We start from the raw sequence: 26,226 nt of genomic DNA, 5'->3' as shown, positions 1-26,226 counted from the left end.
CCATATTGCAGACTCAGATATGAATTTCCGTCATTGCATATGCAGAAGTTGATAACAATTAAACAGAAATACAGCTAACTTCGCATTGCTATCAGACTAGAGTGTGTATATTCAGATAGAGAAGTGGAATTTCTAAATTCAACATAAAAACTTTAATATAAATATGGATGTTTTTATTTCTTAGAAAGTACTAAGTAACTTAACTTCCTTTTCTTAAGTAATAGGAATACCTCCTCCAAGTTTGTATTTGTCTTTCCTTCTTTATGTACCGATAGCAGGTAATTTGTGTTATATTATCAGCTAATGAGTATCGAGTACTTTATTGTTATTATCCCATGGCATGGCATGGCAATATTTTCAGGTCCGTATAAATATTTACGGATTGTTCGTCCAATTTATGCCAACAATTTGAAATATCTTTACCCATACACAAAGTGATCCCTTTCACATTCAAAATGTGATCAAATTATAACTATACCTCATTTATAGAACAAAAAAAACACCACATTTTACTTCATAAAATACAAAAATACGTTTTAATTTGCCATTAACGTCCCTTTGTTCAAATTTGATTTGCAGTACAGTAAAATTATAAATAGCTTTTCCACTCAAGTGTACATTTGCAATTAAAGTGGAGTGCGCAGGCGCCACATGCTTTATAAAACGCCGCCGCTCTACTCTACACAACTGTACATGGCGATTGTCCTAAGACCTACATATTTATACATTTTTTATTTCGCATTTTATTCATAACTGTACTCGATTCGATATGGAGGCTAAGTGAGACATTGTTAAATAATCGATTTAGCCTTGTTTGTACGAATATAGATTTATTGATACAGGCTAATAATAATTACTACCTATACCTAGATTATAGATTAGTCTAGATTTTAAGACATCTTTTCAGTTGTATGTTATCGGATTATTAAGAATAAAAAAATGAATGTCAGAGAAATTACACTAATATAATTAATACATACTACTTACTTACATGTAGAGCCATGGCCGTTTTTTTAATGAGAGCAATGTAGTACTAAACCTCACTAACTCAAATCGATTGATATCACTTGGAAATTTTGGTATTCTTCATTACAATTTTAACTGATTATTGAGATCCTGACATTCAGTACCTAGTTTCAATGATGATGAATTTTTTAGCTAACAATAATTAGCCATGTTTTGATGTAGACTCGTGCTTGATGCAAACAATAGTATAGATCACAATTATCCAACCGATATTAAATAAGAAAAACAATTTAACTCAAAGTCAGGGCATGGCACTAGTTACCCATAAAACTATATTCTCAAGCATGTCGCCGTTTGATGCGGCTCCAGGCGCCGTCGCCTACATTCCTCTGTGATTTGCAATTAGTCTTTATTACATGTCTATTTATTATAAGTCTAATATAAATACTAATTTCTTGATAAACACAAATTTAACATGAGAGTTTAAATATGCTATATTTTCAAATATAACTAGTATTCTCGATGTTGACTATATTTTGAATAAAATTGTTTATTTGGAACATTATAACAAATTGGGCAAAAGCTTTAGCAATAATGCACCCTTAAAAGTTTAATTAAGCTGTGGCAAAAGTGCCAAAGTCGTGTCTGCCAATCGGTAGACAGCTAACTTTAATCCAGTCTGTAGGTATTTATGCTCTACAAAAGGTGGCGTAGAAAATGTTTTGAAACGATATTGTTTAGGTATGAAAGGTTAATCAAAATCCAAGTTTTCGACCTTGACGGACCCAGGCGCTAGCCGCCATCTTGAATTAAAGGTGCTAAAATTAGGTATATTTTAAATAACTTCTCAATTGTTTACTAAATCACAAAAGTGTATATGAGGGGTTCAAAGAAGACAAAATTACCTACATTTTTTTCATACATGATTATTCTGTAAGTCTTAAAGGTAAAAAGTTACAAGCAACGGAAATAATAATATTTACAGAAATCATATAATTTTAATTTTGTTTAAAAATTGTACAGCTATCATTTTTTAATTCTCTTTGATGGCCCGGGCTGGTTAATGGTGGCTTCTTCATTATCGTCGCTGAAATTTTCTGTTTCATTGTCTTTATTTTTAGTTTCCAACCATGAAATTTCGTCATCATGACCAGAAGAAATCGAAGACGCTGGAGCACGCTTTCTAGTAACTTTTTACGGAGGGGACATGGATAAGGAATCCTTAGAAGATATCCGATATGAACGATTCGTAAAGTTATCAATAAAAAGTAAATTTAATCGACGAAATTTCATGGTTGGAAACTAAAAATACAGACAATGAAATAGAAAATTTCAGTGACGATAATGAAGAAGCCACCATTAACCAGCCCGGGCCATCAAAAAGAATAAAAAAAGATTGCTGCACAATTTTTAAACAAAATTAAAATTATATGATTTCTGTAAATATTATTATTTCCGTCGCTTGTAACTTTTTACCTTTAAGACTTACAGAATAATCATGTATGAAAAAAATGTAGGTAATTTTGTCTTCTTTGAACCCCTCATAGACACTTTTGTGATTTAGTAAACAATTGAGAAGTTATTTAAAATATACCTAATTTTAGCACCTTTAATTCAAGATGGCGGCTAGCGCCTGGGTCCGTCAAGGTCGAAAACTTGGATTTTTATTAACCTTTCATACCTAAACAATATTGTTTCAAAACATTTTCTACGCCACCTTTTGTAGAGCAGAGGCTTTTACATTTCCCCACAGACTGGACTACTTGTCTATTTTCTAAAAAAATTAGGTAAAACTTAAGCTTATTCTTAAAAGGAAAGGTTTCACAATTACAAATTATCTATAGCTACAACCACAGGCTACAACTAAATAGATTTTGTTTTTGTAGAGTCATAAACGAAATCATGTAAGAGAAATCTTGAAATGAAGAAAACCAGTCTAAACTTTTTTTAAAGATAGTAGTCCATGGTAGTCCATAAAAAATATCTTTATTGCACCAACACTCACTAATAAAATAATCTACCACCCACCCATAGCATAATTCATATAAAATTATCCGGCATATTACAGAAAGCACTTTACTCTAATTATAATTACGACAGGTCGGCATGAAAGTGATTACACAAATATAATTAATCAGACAGTCATCAGAGAGCTATTTGCGGCTGAATCACAGTACAGAAATACACAAGCCTGAACCACCATTTTAGCCTCTGCACTTGTTTTGACGTGAGACCTATTTTAATAACCTATCGTTTACTATAGGAAACATAGAGGTAGGTCAGGGGTCAACACTTCCTGATAATATGTTCTGGTTATCTGTCAGTTAAAATGACAAATATTGTATGAAAATTAAAATCAAGAAGGGGGAAACAAGCTATCAGAGAGACATCACAATGGAACATTTCCAAAATTGTGAAACGCCGCTCACTAGCATAGTATCTACTTAAAAAATTGAATTTAATTTATTACAAAATATTTTTTTTATGTTCTGGCACTTCACCGAGTATTTACTTCAAAGTAACAATAATTAAAATAAGAAGAATAGCAAGATTTTCCATGACCATTCGATTACTTCGATTCGATCAATAAAACCTTATGATTAGATCAATATTCTATTAGTGGAATTAATAAATAATCAGTTTTTCAATTCTTTATCTACCGTGTAATCAAATGTCATAATTCAATAATGATCCTACTTGATTGTGAAGATAAAAAAATTGCTTATTAGCGTATCGCCTATTTCGAGGGTTCCGTATGTTACCTCTCATTTAGGTATAGGAATTTTTTTTTAATAATTATCTTATTTATTTATCTCTTGGTTGTGCCGCGCGTTTTCACACAAAAAAGCAATTGTTTTCTATAGCGTATATGTTATTCTGTTTACTGGTTCCTACATATTAAGCTGTATTATTTCACATTTATAATTTTCACAGATTGATATTCTTAGGGGGTAAATACTGACTGGGTATCTGTGCTTGGTTAAAAAGGCCTTTTGTCATATCTACATCTCCAAAATTGAAATAAAAATAATATCATAGCGCGCATCTTTTCTAGAGATTAAATATTAAATTTTAAATTAATATTCAGCTTGGTATATATGAAAAAATTGTCAATTAATATATAGAATAAATTAATGTAATAATATTAAGTAGAGATCAGTATTTTATTTTAGAAAGTAAAAATCGTGATTTGAACAACTCTGAATCGATGGCATGGAAAACGCCAGTTGCCCCATCCCACTTGACAAGATTTTTCTCTATTTCTATACCTTCAAAAAATATTAAAAAAATACAGTGCCTGTTGTTACTAACCTAAAATTTCAAAATAATCCATGATTCAGAAATAATCAAAATGGAAGCTCTTACGTTAATCAATTTGTACGCTTCAATAAAAATGATTATATATCTTTCGTACGTAACCTTATAACGAATAATAAAAGATAAAAAGATGGCTATAGAAAGATCAAAGGACTTATAATAACACGATTAAAAAAGTATTTAAATACAACATGTGAAAATTTGTTATCATTGATTGGTGCTTGATCTTAAAAAAATGAAGTCCTACTTGGTGTTGGCCCTAGTGCTCTTCGCAGGTTAGTTTTTTTTTGTATTTGTGGTTTTAATCGAAACAATTCTTTAAACAATTCCGTGGAGGTGCTTTTTCAAATTCCGTTGCAGTATTTTAAGTCGAATCGATTGAAATATAGTTTAAAAAAATGAAATTGCGCACTAGCTTCTCAAAAAGGTTTAAATAAAAATAATGATAAAAAGGTTAAAATGAATAAATATGAAACCAATTTAAAATAACTAAATTATTAATTAATAATATTATAAAACAAAGTCCTCGTTCATCGCGTGTTTGTCTATTCGCGATGAACTCAAAATGACTGCACAAATTTTCATTCGTTTTCGGTGGTTACCGAGGAAGGTTTTGGTACATCATTAGTTGGGCGGAAGGCTATTAACTAAATACCTCTTATTCAAAAATATACCCAACTAAGTGTAGGTACATAAAACCCATTTTTCACCAGGCTGTGCGTCCGCGACACGTATCGTCGGCGGCCAGGACACCACCATCGAGAAGTACCCCTACATCGTGCAGGTGGACTCCTTCAGCCAGTTCTCAGGCAACTGGGGACAGTCCTGTGGCGCTAACATCCTAACCAGCTACTACCTGCTGTCTGCTGCACATTGCTTTGAGGGAGCGTGAGTATATGACTATCCTTTCTATGAATGATGGAAATGTGAAGTTACCCAGTGATAAAGTAACCTTGATCCCTTCAGACAGAAAAATCGGTCCAATATGCCGTGAAAAAAGACAAACACACTTATGCATAATTATAGTTAACGAATGGCTAATGGTGCATTCACTAGAATGAATTTCATTTTGGACAGCCTTTACCATAGGTACAAATATCTATTATTTATTTATTGTAGTAATCAGTTCAGTAAAGCGGTAGAAGTCGATTTACAAGTTACATGATTATTTTTTATTAACCTATTTATATCTATTACAAGTATTACAAAAACTATCACTACTATCTATCGTTAGACTGTTTTTACCCTTTTACCTTCTTTTAGGTCCTAATTATTCCTTGATTTCCAGTTTATACGCGCCTCAATACCGTCGTATCCGAGCTGGTACCACCTTCCGTAACTCCGGAGGTGTTATCAACTACATTGAGAATGCAGTGAACCACCCTGAATACCGTGTAGCTGCCAGATACGATGCTGATATCACTGTCTTCAAGCTAATCACTCCTCTCGTGTTCAACCCTGCGATTCAACGGGGTACCATCATTGCTCAGGGCGCGGTTATTCCTGACAATCTTCCCGTGGTTCATGCTGGTTGGGGTACTACTACGGTTAGTATATATATATTTATCTTTGTATTGCTGTAACCTTAGTTCTCTATCCATTTTTTGTCTGGTTCATTTCCTGCAAGAAATGATTTGATGGGTGTTTTTAAATGAGCAGCATTCGTTATACCGGTTCAATGATGAAACTGTTATAGGACTGTAGTATCCATAGAAGTAGCCTTTTAACAGTAAAAATGAATATTATATGCACTTCGCATATTCTGTGAGTTGTTTGTTGTCCAAAATTAAGATCCGATGAAATCACAAACGATGATATTCGAGAAAAATTCTCGACTTATTCAGAAGAAGCTAGACGAGTATAATAAAATTGTTTTATGGAAATGATCTCGTGAATAAATCGACATCTCATAACAAACTTCAATTGCTTCCACCTATATACTTCATCTAATCTTTCTTTATTCCAGTGGGGCGGTTCTGCAGCACCAATCCTTCAAGAGGTTCAGATTTACACGATAAACAACAAGCTCTGCGCCGAGCGTTACCACGAGTTCAATCCTAACAACGTTGTAACTGAAAACATGATCTGCGCTGGTCTCCTCGACATTGGTGGCCGCGACGCTTGCCAAGGGGACTCTGGTGGACCCTTGTACTATCAGGACATCATTATTGGCATCGTCTCCTGGGGCCACAGGTGCGCTAATGACACGCTTCCAGGCATCAGTGCTTCGGTAGCTTCTTATTCCGACTGGGTTCAGGCTACGGCTAAATAAAATTGACGACTAATAAATATTATTTATTAAGAGTAATGGTGTTATTATTTGTCACATTGGAAACAGATCCTTGAACGTGAAAATCGCCTAAAATATATAAAATTATTGTGTCAAAATGTTAGTTACAATACCTCCGAAATGGCTGGACCTATTCTCATGGAATTTTGTTTTCATATCGGGAAGGTCTAAGATTCGGACAACATCTATTTTCATACCCATAACTGATAAGAGTAAAGGCATGGTAAGGCAGAACAACGTTTGCTAGGACAGCTAGTATTTAAATTTAAAATAATGTGTCAGTTATTTCCTAAAAAATCCCGTTGTTTCGTGTAGTTTAAACAATTTTATCAAAGAAATTATAAAAAGAATTGGAAGATAGTTCCACATGATGATTTTACAAGGATAATAGATTAATAATTAGTTTCTAGAAATATTAAGCAACGGAAGCGGCTACTTATTAAGTGTAATGAATTAATAAAACAATAAAGATAATACTAAATTCCCAGCCATCAAATAATTTATTCAATACAATAAAATTATTATATTGCGCTTTAAGTACGATAAAAATATATTATTTCGACAATCTACACTAATCCCGCTAATCTTTGGCAATACTGGCATAGAATATAATATATATACTCTAACGCCACCTACTGGTCCGATTTGAAAAATTATTTCTCGAGAAAGGCTAGGCTATCATCACGCTGCGCTAAGGGCGGTAAGACCAACAGGAGCAGAGCCAACGAATTCAATCAAATTTCCGAACTTTCAAAACATTTTTATTATCACGCCATCTATTGACGAAAAGCGGAAACAGTACAATTATTAGCTAATTCACATTCGTCTTAGTTTTGGTTCTGGTCACTAGAAGGCGTTTTTCTAAATATCACAATTTTTATTATCACGTCATCTATTGACGAAAAGCGAAAACAGTACAATAATTCGCAAAATTCATATTCGTCTTAGTTTTGGTTCTGGTCACTAGAGGGCGTGTTTCTAAATATCACAATTTTATTATCACGCCATCTATTGACGACAAGAGAAAACAGTACAACTATTCGCAAAATACACATTCGTCTTAGTTTTGGTTCTGGTCACTAGATGGCGTGTTTCTAAATATCACAATTTTTATTATCACGCCATCTATTGACGAAAAGCGAAAACAGTACAATAATTCGCAAAATTCACATTCGTCTTAGTTTTGGTTCTGGTCACTAGAGGGCGTGTTTCTAAATATCACAATTTTTATTATCACGCCATCTATTGACGACAAGAGAAAACAGTACAATTATTCGCAAAATACACATTTGTCTTAGTTTTGGTTCTGGTCACTAGAGGGCGTTTTTCTAAATATCGTAATTTCGAACAATAAACGTTGTAAATGGCCGTTCGTTTATTGAGTATTCGTTTTACAAGTCTATGTTAAGTTATATTAATATATTTGTATCAAATAAAAATATTTTTTTTTGTACTTAAGGGGTTTTGATACAACCTATTTAAGGTATTTCTACTATCAATAGGCTTATGTGACATAGACCAAACGAAAGAGGACGTTTTTATCAGTATAGATGGCCAAAAAACAAAAAATGGCCATTTTTGCACTTACGAGGTATATGGGCATTTCTCTGCTAAATGGAAAATCACTGTCCCAAGCAAATTTTATTAGAATAAGTTCTATCATTTCTATTTTTTTAGGATTAATATGAACATAAATGTGGTATTCTTGGTTCACAATTGCTCATTATGTAATTTAATATAATAATTTTCGAGAAAAAAAAATGTTATACATGTCAAAAACCACTCCCCTGGTATGTCCCTTTTCCAGAATTAGAAGTATTGATACCTATATATATTTAATACTTGTCAATTCGTTACTAAATAATAATAATATGTAATTGCAGAAGACTGTGGCATATTTTAAATTATAAATTACATGTCTATAATAAAAAAAATATTGAAAAAAATGAATACGAAGTTTGTCCTCAAATTTTTAAAACACTACCCTGGTAACATTTGAAAACGGCGCAAAAATCACTTAGGTTATTAGTCCAAAACATTTCAACCATGAAATGGAACGCTAACGGTGTAAAGTTCGTTCGTTTGTCAATGTAAATAGACAGCCGCCATTTTTTCAGTAGCACCACTGTGTTTGGATGTGAACAACGCGTCGCGGCCGTTAGTACGAACACTCCACTGGTAAGCATTTGTCTTCATATTTTAAGACTTTTAATTAAGATAATTTGTTTAAATTACTTTACTAGCAATCATGTCTGCACATCTGTGTTATAAATGTGATATGTTTTAATGATTTTGAGATAATTGGTTTTCAAGTTAAAAAAACATTCCCCTGGTCAACATCCCCCTGTCATTTATATGCACAGGGGAGTGTTCCTTACCTCAGGGGAATGTTTTTTTAAGTTTTGTAAAGACTTAATTGCTGGATATCGCATCAATTTTCCTCAGCGTTAATAATATGTACCAAATAAATAAATAAATAATATAATTATCGTTCTTTTTCGTAGGTTATAGCTCAAAATGCCACCTAAAATGAAGCCACCCAAAACAAGAGAAGAAATATTACAACAAAAACGAATAGCTGAACGATTGAGATATCAACGACTTAAAAATGACCCTCAAAAACAAGAAGAAAGGCGTCTTTCAGAATATCCATAGTCATTTTTTTAATTGCATCATCGTCAACTGTAAATAGAGTGATTGAAGGACACCTTTGATACACAGAGTCTATAAAAGATTCCATACTATCGATATCTCCTCCTGCAGCAACGACAGCATCAGCAGATCTTTTGCACGTGGCGCCAATACCATCTGTGGCACTCTTGCCATGGCCACTCTCTGAAAAATTCCAGGAGAACTTTTCTACATTTGGAACCTCCACATGTAGCCTCGAAGTCACAATATGGAACATCATTTTATTTCGATACTGTGTAACGGGTCCGTCGCTCACAAAATGAATGCCGGTAATATGCGATGGTAAAGTACTAAAATAGGATTTTAAGGCATTTTTAGTGTGTAAACTACCACAGTATGAAGGCTCAGCTGAAGTCTAGAACCTCCAAAATGATAGGCCTGTATCTCACAGACTCCGATTCCGAAGTCGAAATCCCGCTATCTCAAATCTCACGGACATGACTGCATTACAGAGACTATCCTTTTAAGACCGATTGAAAATACTAAGACTGATCTTGAGAATACTGCGGAGCCTAGTACAAGCGTCCTTCAGCAAACTTATTATAACAGTGGTGATCACGTTTTAGTTAAGTTTATTGTCGGGAACAGGGAATATCGCTATGCTGCGGTTGTTAATAAAGTGATGAGGACGGCGAACTAACAGTGACTTTTCTGAAAATTTGTGATAACAAGGGCTACAAGTTTAGAATAGATGAGAATGATATGTCTGATGTCGGTTTTGACCAAATATTGGAAACGTTCCTGATCTGAACGTGACTGTTAAAGGAAGTAGATTATTTTATAGTTTTCCAAAATTGATACATGTCTTTGAGAAATAAGAGATGTTTCCCTGAAAGATAAAATTGATTTTTAGTGGTATACTGTGCCAGCAATGATAATTATTTCAAGTTACCTGAAAAGTATAAATGTTTCTTAATTGTAAGCCAAAAAAAGTTTATTGTGAATATTCGATAACAGAGGTAATATTTTTGTTTTTATTTTATTTAACATTCTAAGAGCTGACTTATGTCAAACAATCAGTATTTTAGAAAGACTGTAAAAGTAAGAAGTTGATTTTGTTCAGTTTAAAACAAATGTTATAAAAATGTCTCTATTTTGTAAGTGAATTTAGTTTTGATCTCGTTGATTATTTCAGTAATAATTACACATTGTAAGAGCTAATAAAAATAAAGATTTGATTATTTAAACATACAAAAATATTAGTTTTAGTTCATAAAAACATTCCCCTGGTTAGTCACAACATTACCCTGTCACGATTTTGCACAAAACCGCTCATAACTCAAAAACAAAGAAAAAAATGTGTGTGTTTCTTTAATATATATTTTTGATATACTATTACCTTGCTTTGTATCGACAAACATTCTCAACATTTGATAAATTTTGGTTAGGACAGTCTTGTTTGAACGAGTTTCCAAATAGCAGAGAAACACCCATATACCAAACACCACAGAATTCAATGTAATAATAATGTTGAGTATTTTTGACAACAAAAATGTTGAAACTACTTTTTTATAATAAAATAGACGGTAAGGATAAAAAATAATTACTATTTACCATTATTTGTCTATGTTATGTTACCACATAATATAAGTATTTAGAGATTTGAATTATTTAAAAAATATTACAACAGTCCTGGAAATAATTTCCACTGAATAAGATTCAGTCCTTTTATCTGTTTTTATTTTTTTTATGAAAAACTTTAAGTAGTTTGCAGGAATAACATTCCGATTTGCCCTGGAACCTATCCCACGGTAGCTACGGTCAGGGTTTTATTGAATTTAGTAGCATTAAAGAATTAACTTATGCAAGATTATTTTATTAAAAATAAAATATTATGTACTTAGTTATCAACGACTTTAATAAATTTTGCACAAAAAATCAGGTCACGTAAATAAAATAAAATCATCAATGTACAGCAGACATTTCTTTAGAATAAAATTATTTATATCAAAACAACTTAGCGAGCGGTAGCCACAATCCAATCTGAATACGATGCAACAGACGCGCTCACACCGGGGTAAGTCTCATTAGCACAGCCATGTCCCCAGGAAACCACACCTACAATAACGTCCCCAGAATATAAAGGTCCACCAGAATCACCCTGGCAAGCATCTTTGCCGCCAACATCGAGGATACCAGCGCAGATCATGTTTTTAGTAACATATTCAGACCCGTAGTATTCGAGGTAACGGGTGGCGCATAATTCGTTGTTGATTACGTAAATGGTGACGTCTTGTAATATGGAGGCGCTGGGGCCGTTGAACTGAAAGTAAAAAGAAGAGTTATTCTGATCTTTGATTTAGAATTATTATACACTGTACACTGAAAAAAAAAATTTGTGTGGTTTTATGAAACCACGGTAAAAGTGAAACTGTTCGAACGGATCCGAACACTGCTTTGAGTGACGGTCGGCTGCCGAGTAGGTATATTACTTAGCTTCTGAGATAAAATTATCCTTTTGTTTCTGCTAAAAATTTATGTAGATTTTTTTTTAATATTTGCTAAGATTCTAATGGCAAAAGAATTTTTAAATCGATCAAATAGTTCTGAGTTATATTATTACGTTACAAATAAAAATCTTATCACTACAATATCAGTCGCTACAAAGTTACGAATGAAAAATCTTTCCTATTGGTATACTATTATATACTTACTCTAGTAGTACCCCATCCAGCGTGTACCACAGGATAATTGTCTGGTATCACATCATTCTGTCTTACAATAGTTCCTTGTTGAATAACTGGAGTGTAAACTAAAGGAGTTAATAGTCTAATAACGCTGATGTCAGCATCATATTGAGTCGCTTTTCCGTAGTCTGGATGGTTGACTTCATAGTCTACATAGTGGATAACACCACCAGTGTTTCTGTAAGTTGAACCAGCTCGTATGCGCCTGTATTCTGGGGAGTAGAGCCTGGAATAAAAAGCACAACATTATGATACTAAAAGTATAAGATAATTGTTATAGTTTTCGTATATTGGCGTTTTTTTGAATTATGTTGTATGACCAATGGTAATTTTTTACTGAAATGAAAATTAGATGATCCTTTTATCAGATAAATACTTGAAATAGAGATAAAACTTAGATGATATTTTTTATTTTCATATAGGTAGTTAGGCAGCTTTATTAAAGAGACAGCCTTAGTTTTTCAAGTCGATGGATAAAAAGCGGTATACCTACACAATGTGGTCAACTAAATGAGTAATGACTTTATAACCTTTGCAAAAACAATTTCATTTACCACAAAAATAAACGCACTATGAATTAAATACTGCTTTCACCAGAATACTAAATGTATAAAAAATCCGACTACAATTTACTCACCATCCTTCAAAACAATGAGCAGCAGACAGGATCCAATGGCTCGTCAGGATGTTGGCTCCACAGCTCTGGCCCCATGAAGATGTCCAGATACTCCAAGTATCCATTTGCACCAGGTCTGGGTATTTCTCGATGGTAGTATCCTGACCGCCGACGATGCGGCTTGCGTAGGAGCATCCTGTAAGGTGAGAAGTTAGGGGAAATGTGATTAACTAGGCTTTAGTTATTTAGAATTTAAGAATGAATAATAAATATGAATGATTTGCGTGGTGCGTGGTGCGTGGTGTGGTATAGTACACAATGAAAAAGAAGTAACTACACAAGAAAATTATTTTCTTTCCGACTCTTCTCGGTAAAGCGATTTTCAGAAATTCAGAATCGTTGGTTGTTAAACCTGTACCTTATAGTTTAAACCTTAGATTACTTAATGATCTAAGGTTTAAACGAATAAAAAAATATTGATAGGTATTCTGTTTGATTATTCTTTTTAAATTGTTTGTTAACCACGGGCGTCGTTAAAAATATTTACGACTTATAATAAGAAAACAAGTAATCATTTTTAACACTTTTTTAATTTATAAACATTATAAAAATATATTATTGTAATCATTGTAAAGATATACCTGCTAAAAGCAGAACAGCGAACGGTAAATAGGACACCATTTTCAATGATTTTTGACACAAAGACTAGTTACAACTATTTTTTCATGTATTTATACAAAACTATATAGGTAATATTATTATTTAAATCAATCGTGATAAGAGCATTAGTATATAATAAACTAGCCATATTGTTTTAATCTAATTGAGCTATTTTATCAATCCGGTACTATAATGAAATCTTTAGATTACCTAAGCTACGTCAAGATAATTATGTGACCTCAGAGTATCGTAGTAGCACAAGTAGCTTTATGTATGTATATTAATTGAATAAATCATATTTTATAGGATTAAAAACTCTAAATAGCGTAATGAGCGTATTTTGGTAGATCTTTATAAAACGTCAACGGTCACCATTTCATCATCTTTTCACTAGGAGAGAAAAAAAACTTTTTGAAGTGAAACTTCTATATGCGCGTTGAGAGTAAAATTTCAAGGTCGCGTCATGGCAACACCGTCACGTCATGGAGTAAGAGTAAGTCCACACGGCGCGTCGCGTCAGCGTTGCGTCGTCGCAACGCAAATATTTGACGCATAGCCGGCCACACGGGCGCTGCGCCATCGCAGCGTTACTACTACTACAACTGAGCGCTGACACCCCCTCCCGCTTCGTCTCGGGGGCTGCTGTCCGCCACGAGTGCGTTGCGCGCCGCAGCGCGCCGTGTGAACACCTTGGTTATTTGTATGTAAAACGACGCAGCGACAGCGCTACGACGACGCAACGCTGACGCGACGCGCCGTGTGGACTAACTCTAAGGCGACGATGTTGATATCTTTTTATTATGTATTTATAATTTATCCTTTCCTGAGTTAATTCAGTTGATAATGTTATTCGATTTGTCTTATCCCATACTAGTTTATACTGATAAAATATATCAATAAAATAGGTAGTAGATAATGTGACAAGTTTGGGTTTTGACCGATATATCATTAGTAATAAATAATAATTGTACTTTATTTGTATTCTTTAACACAATGAATGACAAATGTGTCCTCACATTTCTTTACTACTTTAACCTTAGAGTATAGACGGCTACTCACGTAGGTACATGCCATAGGGGCAATATTGGAACAACCTCGGACACGGCCGCGGCGGTCGGAGCCATTTCAGCTGTTCTCTAAATTGCCCCTGCTTACCTATAATTATTAAGGCTTATACATGCGCTAATAACCTTGACCATACTTGACGGACCTCAAACCTCTCCCGCTGCACCTTCTTTTTTCCTCGCATTTTGTATTTAAAAAGATACCAATCAGTGAAACAAAAAATCCTCGTCAGGGACTGTTGTGTAACTGATAATTTATTAAACATAAAATTTTCAGAGCTCTAAGTCAGCAGGTTACGAAGTTTATAGAGTATTTGCGGAAAAATCTATGACCACGGCACATTTTTTTTCTAGAAATCTATTAACTTTGGAAAAAATTCCTCGCGAGCAATTAAAGATCAAAGACCATCCTATTTTATATATTTTTTTCGGTATTGTGCTTTATGTTGTACCAGACTTTATAGAGATTGAACATAGTCGAAATTCCAATATTGCCCGTGCTGCAGGTACGTGAGTAGCCGGTTTATATGTATTAAATAATAACTAAATAACAAATAACACTATGATTTTCACATAATATTAAAATTAATAATCACTTCAATTTAGTTCATTATTATCAATTGTCGTTTGTAATATTTTTAATTAATGATGCTTGAGTTTATCTATTATAATTATAGACGAAGTATTTTTTTTGTGGTGTGGTAGTCTGTTGACTTGAAATGTATGACTCTAACATAACAACCTATAAAAATAACAATGAAACAGCGTAGCTTAATCCATACTTTATTCATCGAGCATTCGCAACAATCCAATCAGTATAAGACGCAACAGCAGTACTGACTCCAGGGAACACGGGATGAGCGCAGTCATGTCCAAAGGACACGAGGCCAACTATGACGTCACCAATATACATCGGCCCGCCGGAATCTCCTTCGCACGCGTCACGACCGCCAACGTCCAGAACACCAGCACAGATCATGTTGTCTGTGATTGATCTCTCTCCATAACGCGCTCGACATTCGTCTCTGTTCACCACGTAGACGGTTACGTCTTGAAGGACGTCAGGTGCACGGCCATTAAACTGAAAGAAAAAAATAAATATTTCAGGACAATTTTCATACACAGCACGATCTGATTCCATACTAAGCTTTCGCTTGTGTTATGGAAACCAGATGGCTGATAAACATACATAATAATTCTTATATGTATTTATAAATAATTAACACCCAGACACAGAGCAAACATCTATGTGTATCACACAAATATTTGCCCCGGGTGGGAATCGAACTCACGAGTCACGACCTCTGGCTTGCATGCTTATTGAAACACTATACATTCTTGAATGTTGCGAATGAAACACGACGCAGTTTATATACATTGCCAATTTCTTCGCGATGTTTTTTTAAATTAATTACAGCAGTTTTTATATGGATGATTGACTTTATTAATGAAGAATTTGGATAATCTATAAGTCGAAGGCTTCTTAACACTGAGCCATAAATGCATTACAGACTTGGGAAAGAAAATGTTTATGTGAATAAATGATACTTACATAAAGGCTGCCCCATCCGGCGTGGACTACTGGCAAATTGTCAGGTACAACGAAACCCTGGCTGACAATAGTTCCCCTTTGGATAGAAGGTGAGTACACGAGTGGTGTGAGCAGTTTGAAGACACTAATATCAGCGTCGAACGTTGCTGCTTCTCCGTAGTCAGGGTGATTACGTTCAAAGTCCACATAGTGCACGCTTCCACCGATTTCACGGAATGTAGAACCTGCTCTTATACGTGTGTTTCTAGGGTCATACCAACTGTAATAGAGAAATTTTGTTCATTGTAATCTTAGGAAATTAAATAGAAGTGTTACAATAATGTTAATAACTAGCTGTGCCCCGCAGTTTTACCCGCATTACTCCGCTGCTATTGGTCTTAGCGTGGTGATAACAATGATATAGCCTATATTATACCGGACCTGTTACTAATATTTATGCCAAATTTTAAGTAAATCCATGCAGTAATTATTGAGTTTAGCGACTCTGTCTACTTTGTCTGTAGACACTAGACAAACAGACAAAGATTACACCCAAAGCATTCTTTTAAAAATATATATATTCAATGTACATTTTGACTTTCCTACTATTTAATGATATGTATAGTGTACAATATTACTTTTGAGTTAGGCAATGTGCAGCTGTAAGAAGCCAGTATGTAGTTAAGATATTGGCCGCGCATTTTTGTTCCCAATATCCAATCCAGGGAAGATTATATTCTATCTGTACTAAAGATGGATATTTCTCGATGGTTGTGTCCTGTCCACCGACGATAAGTGGCGATTTAGCTTGAGTTGTTGCTGCAAACAAACGTAATTTAAAATTGAAATGTTGATATGTAGAGATAGTAAATGGAAACTTTTCATTCGTTTTTGCTTTATAACTTTTCGTTAATGAAATTCGGGAAATTGCTTATTTTTGAAAAAAAGAGCAATAAATTATTAATAATTATTAATATTATAATAATAAAATAAATAAATATGTAATAGCAAAGCATACCTTTAATAATTAACTAGCGGTCCGCCCCGGCTTCGCCCGTGGTACATATTTCGCAATAAAAGGTAGCCTATGTTCTTTCTCAGGGTCTAAAGATTATCTGTGCCAAATTTCATCAAAATTGGTCCAGTAGTTTATGCGTGAAAACCATACATACATACAAACCTTTCCTCTTTATAATATTAGTATAGAAGTATAGATATGGATAAAGTTCCATAACAAAAAAGGCAATGAGACAAGAAATAGAGAGCACAATGTTTTTATAATATGAAAACTATTTATTTACCTGCTATGAGCAGCACACCCAGAAACGGCGAGTACGGCACTTTCATTCTTAGTAAACTTTAGCACACACTAATTATTCTTTATAAGGATTTTATATTAGAACAATTTCTCTATTTAAGTAGGATTCTTGTGATAAACAATCGTGCAATATCAATAATTACGTCGAATTTTGATAAATTGCAGCCTCTATGAAGGCATATCAAGTATGGGTTTTTTATGAACTTTGCCCGCTGCTTTACTCGCGTTCGTAGGTACTTATAACAGTTGTTGCGTTGAATGGTGAAATAAAAATAAAACGCTGAAATAAATTTTTATTTACTTTGACATAAAAAATTCCACACAGAAAAATGTGTAGGATTCGTTGACAGGTTCTTTATTTCATTCAGTAAGGTATTTTCTAATCATCATCATCACTACATAGTATAAAACAAAGTCGCTTTCTCTGTCCCTATTTCTCTATGTCCCTTTGTATGCTTAAATCTTTATAACTACGCAACGAATTTTGATGCGGTTTTTTGTAATAGATAGAGTGATTCAAGAGGAAGGTTTTAATATATAATTTACTAGCTGCTCCGCGCGGTTTCACCCCCGTGGCTCCACCCCTGTTGGTCGTAGCGTGATGATATATAGCCTAACCTTCCTCGATATGGGCTATCTAACACCGAAAGAATTTTTAAAATCGGACCAGTAGTTCCCGAGATTAGCGCGTTCAAACAAACAAACAAACAAACTCTTCAGCTTTATAATATTAGTATAGATAAGGTTTTAGACAAAGCGAGCGAAGCCGCAGGTGGTAAGCTAGTAATATACATATAAAGAAAAATTTGACATGATAATAATGAAGATTTTGTTTTATTGATTATGAATCTCTGTGTTTATAATATTATTTTGATAATTCATTAATTATCAATCTAATAAATCATGAATTGGTTTTTCCGATCAGTTGTTTGTTTTATGGGAAATTATCTTTAGTAGTAGACTATAAAATAGATTGTAGACTGTGAACTAAGTGTATCGCTTCTTACGTGGGCTTTATTTCTGTAAGTTTCAAAAGAACTGTCTATACATATATGTCTATGTTTGTTATCTGCTTTTTATCTTTACTATATAAAAATAAGTCGGGTTTTCCTTCCTGACGCTATAATTCGTTGGAAAGGTCTCGGGCTCCGTGAGGTTTATAGCAAAGAAAAGGTGTCTCTGGTGCAAGCGAAACGGAGTTCGCCCGGTTTGCTAGCACATATTTTGTAAATGTGCTCTCTTTGACCTTTATCCTCATTTTAATTTTTTGGGTACTTTTGTGACTTTATTCTGTATTTTGTAATTTGTGATACGAGTCATAATATGTATGCGTTCTAGGTTATATGGATCGGATTCGATTGGAAGTAGCTTATTCAGTATCTAATAGTTTTTTCTTCTTAAGTATAGAAAGAAATAAGATAAGTGTAGGTATTATTAACTTTTTTATGTTATGTAACAATGGAATCCAAATGAAAAATTCATTTAATTTAAACATGATTTATTTCTCTTAAATCTATTAATACACGTCCCAACTAAATATACCTTCTGTCTTATACAACTGATAAACATAATTTAACATAAAAAAATGTGTGCGTGTAAGAAGTGAAACTTCCTTATGACCTTTTTTTTTAAATGATTTACTATATGCAACTTTATAGAAATACGTCGAATTACGTGTGGTAGGAATAAGAAAAAGATGGCGCGTAACGGAAAAATGTCACGCGTAACGAAAAAATGTTACTTACACTTACAATTTTTTTCCAACCCCGATAAAGAAGTTTGACTTAAAAAATTAATAGTTGTTCATATTAGAAAAACGTCAAATTGACGTCACAAGCGGTTGGTGAAGATTTCTCTTAATGCGACCTATTTATTTCTTGCTAGTAACTAAAATTGTTGCATTGTATTTATTGAGCATTTGCGACAATCCAATCAGTGAAAGACGCTACAGAAGCACTAATACCAGGGAATACAGGATCAGCGCAGCCAAGGCCAAAGGACACGATGCCAACTATGACGTCACCAATGTACATCGGCCCGCCAGAGTCCGATTGGCAAGCGTCACGACCGCCAACGTCCAGAACACCGGCACAGATCATGTTCTCAGTAATGACAAGACCATGCTTACCATAACGCGACGCACACTCTTCTCTGTTCACCGTGTAAATGGTTACATCTTGAAGAACGGGAGAAAGAGGCCCCTGAGACTGTAAGAATAGGAACTCAATAAATACAGTTTCAACGGCTTCGCTCGCGTTACCAAATATAAACCCGCATAGATCCCGTTCCTGTGGGATTTCCGGGATAAAAAGTAGCCTATGTCTTTTTCTGTATCTTTAGTTACTTTCATTGTAATCGGTTAAGTACTATTTCCGTGAAAGAATAACAAACATACATCCTCACAAACTTTCGCATTTATAATATAAGTATAGGATACTCACGTAAAGGGCGCCCCATCCCGCGTGTACTACGGGGTAATTGTCAGGTATAACAAAACCCTTGCTGACAATAGTTCCTCTTTGGATAGAAGATGAGTAGACAAGAGGTGTGAGGAGTTTAAAGACGCTAATGTCAGCGTCGTTCGCAAAAGCTTTGTTGTAGTCGGGATGATTGCGCTCAAAGTCTACGTAGTGCACGCTTCCACCAGTATTACGGTAAGTGGAACCTGCTCGTATACGTGTGTACTTAGGGTCGTACAACCTGTAGAGAATTTAATTGTTTTTCAGGGAATTTTATGGTACAGCAGATCATACCAAGTTCTAAATAGATGTATTACAGTTGTCTTGAACCCAATTCGGTTGCTCGAAAGAATATTTTGCAATGATGACATAAAAAAAGACTAATATTAAAAAGAAAAGCAATTGATACTGTACATTTGGTTTAAAAGGTGAGTATTTAATTGATATTTGGGTTATATAAGGTAAAGATGCAACATAGAATGATAATTACAATCCTTCTAAACAATGTGCAGCTGTAAGAAGCCAGTAAGTCGTCAATATATTGGCACCGCAACCGTGATCCCAAAATCCAGCCGAAGTCTCATAAAACTCTATTTGTACTAAAGATGGATATTGCTCGATGGTGGCGTTCTGACCTCCGACAATAAATGGAGTTTTAGCTTGAGAAATTGCTGCAAGCAAAAATAATTTTAGTACCTTTACCGTCAAATAATTTTTAATATTTTGTTAGAAGTATGAACCAAAAAAGACATTAAAATCAATGAACATTAAATTCAATAATCTGATTACATTCTTTTCACAACTAAAAGGAAATGGTATCATTTAATCCATACTAATATTATAAATGCGAAAGTAACTCTGTCTGTCTGTCTGTCTGTTACTCAATCACGCGTAAACTACTGAACCAATTTGCATGAAATTTGGTATGGAGATATTTTGATACCCGAGAAAGGACATAGGCTACCTTTTATTGCGAAATATGTACCACGGGCGAAGCCGGGGCGGACCACTAGTCTTATATATAAAAATGAATCGCAAAATGTGTTGGTAAGCGCATAACTCGAGAACGGCTGAACCGATTTCGATAATTCTTTTTTTATTATATTCCTTGAAGTACGAGGATGGTTCTTATGTAGAGAAAACGTAAATATGTACCATGGGCGAAGCCGGGGCGGACCGCTAGTTATGAATGAAAATAAAAACAGATTACATAAAAAAAGACGGGTTGCACTCCGGGAGTGCTGGCAGAAGTGAAAACTTGATTATTAACGTTCAGCATGTTTGATATTTTGGAATGGTATCAGCATGTTTGGTACATGGAATATAAGGGCAAAAAAAAAATCCGTCTTACGCTTTTTCGATCAGGCCACGTGTCCTGACGCGAGTTTAAGATTATATACCCAACGCCGCTAAAGAAGTTTTCACTTCAAAATATTATGAAATAATATCGAATATACGAATAATGTTAAGTTTTACCTGCTATAAGGAGTACTCCCAAGATCGAACAGTACGATACCTTCATTTTTTTATTTTAATTATTGATTCGGGGTAAGAAGTGTGTCTTTACAAAAGGATCCACCAAATATATAAACGAACACAATAATTTTACGAGCACTAACATTGACTATCAGTAATTAAATCTAATTCCGATTAATCTCTATCTTTGTGATGTTTAGTCTTATTATCAAATATGGGAAATCCCATTGCACTGATAAAAAAATTGATGTGATAGCTTGTCTAGTTTCTGCGCAATAAGGTCTAGTGAACGGCAATAAAGAAAACATTAGGAAATTTTACGATGATGTTATTGATATGAAAGTTGCAATAGTAAGATAGCGGTATCGCCTAATTAATATTATTGCTAAGCTCTTAGGTCAAGGTATCAAAAGCTTTTACTTTCTTGCAGTGGCAAGACGAAGAAGAAGAGCGAAGAATTGCTATAGAATTCTATATCCTCATCATCAATCAAAACATATAATAAAATTGTAGTAAAGTTATGTCTGTACATCATCAATCATCATCATCAATTATAATAAAATTGTAGAAAAGTGTTGTCTGTACCATGAAAATATGTAAAAAAATAGCAGGTGTTATTATTAAATCGTTTCCCAACCCAAAACTGTAGTTAAATTTTTTTTGTCTGATTATCTGTATGTTTGTGCACGCTTATCTCAGAAACGGCTTATTCAATTTAGATGCGGTTCACTAATATATTGTGGTAAGCTTAATTTAACATTTAGCGTTTATTTCATCAATCGGTTAATAAATAAAAAGGTAACCTTTAAATTATGTCGTATATATTATTAATTGTGGACGGTCTAGACCAGAGTTCCCCAAACTTTTTTGTGTCGTAGACCCCTTGCCATGTGTAGAGTAGTGCTGCTGCCCACAAGGTTGCCCAAATAATAACGCCTTTACTTTAATCACTTTTAATCCTTTTTTACAATAGGTGTTGTTTAAGCTAGCCGTTATGCACTACTGAATAATAATTCTAATAAAATGTAGAAAGCGTCGGGGAAACAATGTGGACGCACACTTAAACAAAAAGTTCGATCAGCGAATTGCATATGTGTGTCCCTACACCATGTTTTTCCGTATTGGGTAGACGACACAGCAGGAAACTACTTACCTGATATTGATTTGCTTTCCTGGGGCAAGCGCTCCACCCTGCCCTGAGTTTGGATCTGACCTAGAAGGTACCTAAGCAAATAAAAAAAAAAAAGAATTACATGTACCTGTCTACCGTAGCACTTTGACAACGTGTGACTACGCCTTTCCAAACATGAAAATTTATCTCTACATAGTGGAATATTGCATACTTCAGAATAGTATTGTATGACATTATTGTCAATTTACAACGAAGGCATCTCGGTAGAGTCTATTGTGTCCATTTACTTGCAACTACATAAGCAACTTTGTTCAGTTCAGTATTCTGAAAATCTTGTTTTATAGGTCTAAATTTTCAGTGCCGTTTTATGTCGTAAAAATCCAACGGTTTTTTGTATTGTTACTTTTTATTATTACACTAGCGGTCCGCTATAATATTTACGTTTTCTCTACATAAGAACCATCCTCGTACTCTCCTCCTACTTCAAGGAATATAGTAAAAAAAAGAATTATCGAAATCGGTTCAGCCGTTCTCGAGTTATGCGCTTACCAACACATTTTGCGATTCATTTTTATATATAAGATTTACAACCGATTCGGAAAGCAGTATCTACGGAAGTACGGAGAAGAACCGGCAAGAAACTCCATAGTTGCTCTTTTAATCATGTCAGTATTACAATTAAATTTTACAAAATATGTAACTGCCATGTAACTGTATATCTATCTTCTATCTATATCTATATAAATAAAAATGAATTGTTGTTCGTTAGTCTGATAAAAACTCGAGAACGGCTGGGCCGATTGAGCTGATTTTGGTTTTAAAATGTGTCGTAGTTTTCAATATTATTTGCTTTCAAATCAAATTTTATTATAAAAAACTTGTATTACTTGTACATCCTCGTCAGGTAATTTTTTACTAGGAAGATATAACATCGCTACATTCGCACAACGGTCGCGTAGCTGCCGCTCAGGGGCCTCTAGACAAATGGTAGAAACGTTAAGGCATAGAATCCGCTATCACTCTTAATTGACATAAGCTTGTAACGTTTTGGTAATGATTCCGTCACACCTTCAACGAAATCCGTGGTTGTATGCCACGTTCAGTAGCTGATTCATTCAATACAATAATAAAATCAAAGTTTAAAAGCCGTGGTCCTATACCACCTACAGTAAATGGTTTACGATCACGTCTATCCTTTGAACAATCTGCGTCAGGCTAGTCGTGTAATGTCACACATTGACGAATTACAAATTAATTTCTTACCGTATTTTAACGTTGACGGTAACTTTAAGCAACTTTAAAATTATAATGAAACAATTTAGTTTGATATTTATACGTCTTTATTTATCAAGAGTTCGTCTAGAAACTGGATGAAATTATCGAGCATTCGCGACAATCCAATCAGAGAAAGCAGCGACAGAAGCACTGACACCAGGGTGATAAGGATCACCGCAGTTAGTTCCAAAGGACGAGATACCAATTATGACGTCATCGGCGTACAGAGGACCACCGGAGTCTCCTTGACAAGCGTCACGACCACCCACGTCGAGGATTCCAGCACAGATCATGTTGTCAGTGATTGATTCTTCTTCTTCGTATTCATAACGCCTTGCACACAGTTCTCTGTTTATCGTGTAAATTTTTACATGTTGAAGAATGTATGATGACGGACCATTAGTCTGAAATAGGATTTTATCTTTTGAACGCAAAAAAACCATTCATTCACGTAAACTTTTTTTACTACCAGCGATTCTGAATGACGATTCTACCGGGAAGAATCGGGAAGGATTTCAATAGTTACTCTATACAAAGTAACTTTGCCCATACGACACAATTAAAAATAATTCAAAATTATCTATCAAAACTATTAATGTATCATGTACTTATGCATGTGAAAGCCAATATATACTCACGTAGATACCACCCCAACCAGCACGCACAACAGGATAATTGTCTGGCACAACAAAGCCCTGACTGGCAATTGTACCCTTTTGGATATACGGCGAGTACACCACAGGAGTGAGCAGTTTCATGACACTTAATATCAGCGTCTTCTACAGTCGCTACTCCGTAGTCGGGATGATTGCGCACTAAGTTTATGTAGTGCACGCTTCCACCAGTCATACGGTAAGTGGAACCTGCTCGTATACGCATGAACTCCACTCTATCACTGCAATAGACCAATCCATTAAGATTTTTTAAAACACTAATTAGATGTAATTTTCTTTAAGGAGACCACAAGACCTATAAGACGCATGCAGACGTTTATACAACGAACATGATGATCACCTATCTACAACATTTCGACGGTCGCAGCTAGCTCTGTCGGTACACAGGGTCACACGCACACATGCGTCGGTGTATGTTCAGAAATAATAATATGTGATGTACTAAACAAATTTTGATTGTATTGAAAAAAAAATGAACCACAAACTTTGTTGAAGAATAATTTGACTATAAATCAGATTAATTGCCTTTATATCCTATCTATAAGCATATCTTTTTTACTGCAGTAGATCGAGGAAGGGCCACTAGACATGCTTTTTGTCCAGTAGCCCTAAAATAAGGTATTATAGGTATATACTGTGAATGTTTGAATTTAAAAAATAATAATTACTGATGGTTGAAGCAATGTGCAGCTGTAAGAACCCAGTAAGTAGTTAAGATGTTAGCCGCACAATCCTGAGACCAAGTTCCATAATAAGGGTCAAAATATTCCAATTGTACCAAAGATGGATATTTCTCAATGATTGTGTCTTCACCTCCGACAATACGGGTGTCTGGAGTTCCAGACTGAGAAGTTGCTGCAAACAAAAATATATTATATAGGTTTATTCGGTTTATTACTCTTCCACGGAAATTTTACTAGCCATATTATAATGATTTACAGTGATATTTACGGTTTTACACCAGACTAATTATACATGAGCTATAGAAATTCTTGATCTTTTGGGTTCGTCCACGGGGTAAGCGAAAATTAAAATAACTGTTTACCTGCGAGGAGCAGCACGCCCAGAAGCGGCAAGTACGACATCGTCATTGTTTTATTTATCAAATTTGAGTTTCTTTACTTAAATATGATTCAAAAGAAAAACAATCGTCCACTATATTTAATTACGACGAATTTTGATTAAATTAAAATGTTGTCTATATGCATATCAAATGTTGTAAATCATTTATTTCATTAGGCTGGTTTTTTTTTCAATGATTTAGCTAAGTCAGGCATCGCCGCTTATGTGAGCCAATTAGAAAGATAATTTTCCGTGTCTTCATAGTTTATTGTTTCTAGCCAGTTCATTGTTTTTTTAGTCACAATAAGTTAATCTATTAATCCCTACTAATACTATAAATGTGAAAGTAACTCTGTCTGTCTGTCTGTTACGCTTTCCCGCTTAAACCTCCAACCGATTTTGATGAAATTTGGCACAGACAATCTTTAGACCCTGAGAAAGAACATAGGCTAACTTTTATTGCGAAAAAACACCACGCGGGCGGAAGCTAGTATTCAATAATTTATTGGATGATTCTACATATCAGCTGAATAATGAGTCAGATGGATATTGGCGTCTTGCAAAAACATTTTTAGTACAACGAGTTTTAATTACCTCCTTCTTTCTTCTTTTCTTTACTGTTGATACAATTGTGTTTTTTACGTGCTTGAGGGTATATTAAATAAAATTATAGTTGTCTGACTCATAGTACTGTCACCTATGCATACGCTTTTTAGACTTGACTCTTTAGCTCCCCCAAGATAGGGTCGTTAGTACCGATCGACTTTTATATTTGATTCGTAAGCTTATGTGAAATTATATGTCTAAAGAAGTAAAAATCCAGATGAGTTTACGTATATTGTTCATGATATTGTAGTTCATGTGTGTGTTTTTTTTATATAGTAGTAGTTTTATATAGGGTTTGCTTCGTATAAAAAAAATCGCTTCATCTAATAAATAAATGTTCAGGAGAAATATCTCAGAAAATGGTTTACCTAGTCATTTTTAAGGCAGTTTTATACTTTTAA

General features: G+C 34.4%; 4 protein-coding genes and 1 pseudogene across 4 annotated transcripts; 1 reads left to right on the top strand and 4 right to left on the bottom strand.

The window, feature by feature from the left end:
• The first annotated feature begins 4,507 nt into the window (after window positions 1-4,507).
• On the top strand, window positions 4,508-6,588 carry LOC149899853 (trypsin, alkaline C-like). The gene is made up of 4 exons (XM_090113970.1): window positions 4,508-4,559; window positions 4,998-5,172; window positions 5,573-5,831; window positions 6,251-6,588. Exons 1-4 carry the CDS (start codon window positions 4,520-4,522, stop codon window positions 6,554-6,556), a joined length of 780 nt encoding a protein of 259 aa, XP_089970096.1. The 5' UTR covers window positions 4,508-4,519; the 3' UTR covers window positions 6,557-6,588.
• A 4,582-nt stretch (window positions 6,589-11,170) lies between these two features.
• On the bottom strand, window positions 11,171-13,284 carry LOC149899852 (trypsin, alkaline A-like). Its single transcript, XM_090113581.1, has 4 exons — window positions 13,210-13,284; window positions 12,590-12,764; window positions 11,920-12,178; window positions 11,171-11,528 (listed from the first exon to the last, which is right to left on the bottom strand). Exons 1-4 carry the CDS (start codon window positions 13,247-13,249, stop codon window positions 11,223-11,225), a joined length of 780 nt encoding a protein of 259 aa, XP_089969707.1. The 5' UTR covers window positions 13,250-13,284; the 3' UTR covers window positions 11,171-11,222.
• A 1,795-nt stretch (window positions 13,285-15,079) lies between these two features.
• LOC149899851 (trypsin, alkaline C-like) lies at window positions 15,080-17,170 on the bottom strand. Its single transcript, XM_090114059.1, has 4 exons — window positions 17,125-17,170; window positions 16,462-16,717; window positions 15,845-16,103; window positions 15,080-15,373 (listed from the first exon to the last, which is right to left on the bottom strand). The coding sequence occupies exons 1-4, from the start codon at window positions 17,168-17,170 to the stop codon at window positions 15,080-15,082; spliced, it is 855 nt and encodes a 284-aa protein (XP_089970185.1).
• A 1,834-nt stretch (window positions 17,171-19,004) lies between these two features.
• Window positions 19,005-21,122, bottom strand: LOC149899850 (trypsin, alkaline C-like). Its single transcript, XM_090114058.1, has 4 exons — window positions 21,077-21,122; window positions 20,091-20,271; window positions 19,583-19,841; window positions 19,005-19,348 (listed from the first exon to the last, which is right to left on the bottom strand). The coding sequence occupies exons 1-4, from the start codon at window positions 21,120-21,122 to the stop codon at window positions 19,049-19,051; spliced, it is 786 nt and encodes a 261-aa protein (XP_089970184.1). The 3' UTR covers window positions 19,005-19,048.
• Window positions 21,123-23,584: 2,462 nt separating this feature from the next.
• On the bottom strand, window positions 23,585-25,242 carry LOC149899849 (trypsin, alkaline B-like; annotated as a pseudogene).
• Between the last annotated feature and the right edge of the window lie 984 nt (window positions 25,243-26,226).

This window comes from Colias eurytheme, chromosome 20 (genome assembly GCF_061535395.1).
Source record: "Colias eurytheme isolate Ceu_HAF_F1 chromosome 20, ilColEury1 Martin Lab GWU primary, whole genome shotgun sequence".
NCBI lineage: Eukaryota > Metazoa > Arthropoda > Insecta > Lepidoptera > Pieridae > Colias > Colias eurytheme.
This window is presented reverse-complemented; position numbering and strand designations above follow the sequence as displayed.

Bases quoted from the DNA above. Each gene is read 5' to 3' on its own strand.
- LOC149899852 (XM_090113581.1), bottom strand. From the start codon at position 13,249: ATGGTGTCCTATTTACCGTTCGCTGTTCTGCTTTTAGCAG. The intron at 12,179-12,589 runs GTGAGTAAATTG...TTTTTATTCCAG, and splicing joins GCTCATTGTTTTGAAGGATG to GCTCTACTCCCCAGAATACA. The intron at 11,529-11,919 runs GTAAGTATATAA...TTTTACTTTCAG, and splicing joins CTGGATGGGGTACTACTAGA to TTCAACGGCCCCAGCGCCTC.
- LOC149899853 (XM_090113970.1), top strand. From the start codon at position 4,520: ATGAAGTCCTACTTGGTGTTGGCCCTAGTGCTCTTCGCAG. The intron at 4,560-4,997 runs GTTAGTTTTTTT...ATTTTTCACCAG, and splicing joins GGCCCTAGTGCTCTTCGCAG to GCTGTGCGTCCGCGACACGT. The intron at 5,173-5,572 runs GTGAGTATATGA...CTTGATTTCCAG, and splicing joins GCACATTGCTTTGAGGGAGC to TTTATACGCGCCTCAATACC.
- LOC149899851 (XM_090114059.1), bottom strand. From the start codon at position 17,170: ATGAAAGTGCCGTACTCGCCGTTTCTGGGTGTGCTGCTCATAGCAG. The intron at 16,104-16,461 runs GTAATATTGTAC...TCTCTATTACAG, and splicing joins GCACATTGCCTAACTCAAAA to TTGGTATGACCCTAGAAACA. The intron at 15,374-15,844 runs GTAAGTATCATT...TTTTTCTTTCAG, and splicing joins CCGGATGGGGCAGCCTTTAT to TTTAATGGCCGTGCACCTGA.
- LOC149899850 (XM_090114058.1), bottom strand. From the start codon at position 21,122: ATGAAGGTATCGTACTGTTCGATCTTGGGAGTACTCCTTATAGCAG. The intron at 20,272-21,076 runs GTAAAACTTAAC...TTTTGCTTGCAG, and splicing joins GGGAGTACTCCTTATAGCAG to CAATTTCTCAAGCTAAAACT. The intron at 19,842-20,090 runs GTAATTATCATT...AATTCTCTACAG, and splicing joins GCACATTGTTTAGAAGGATT to GTTGTACGACCCTAAGTACA.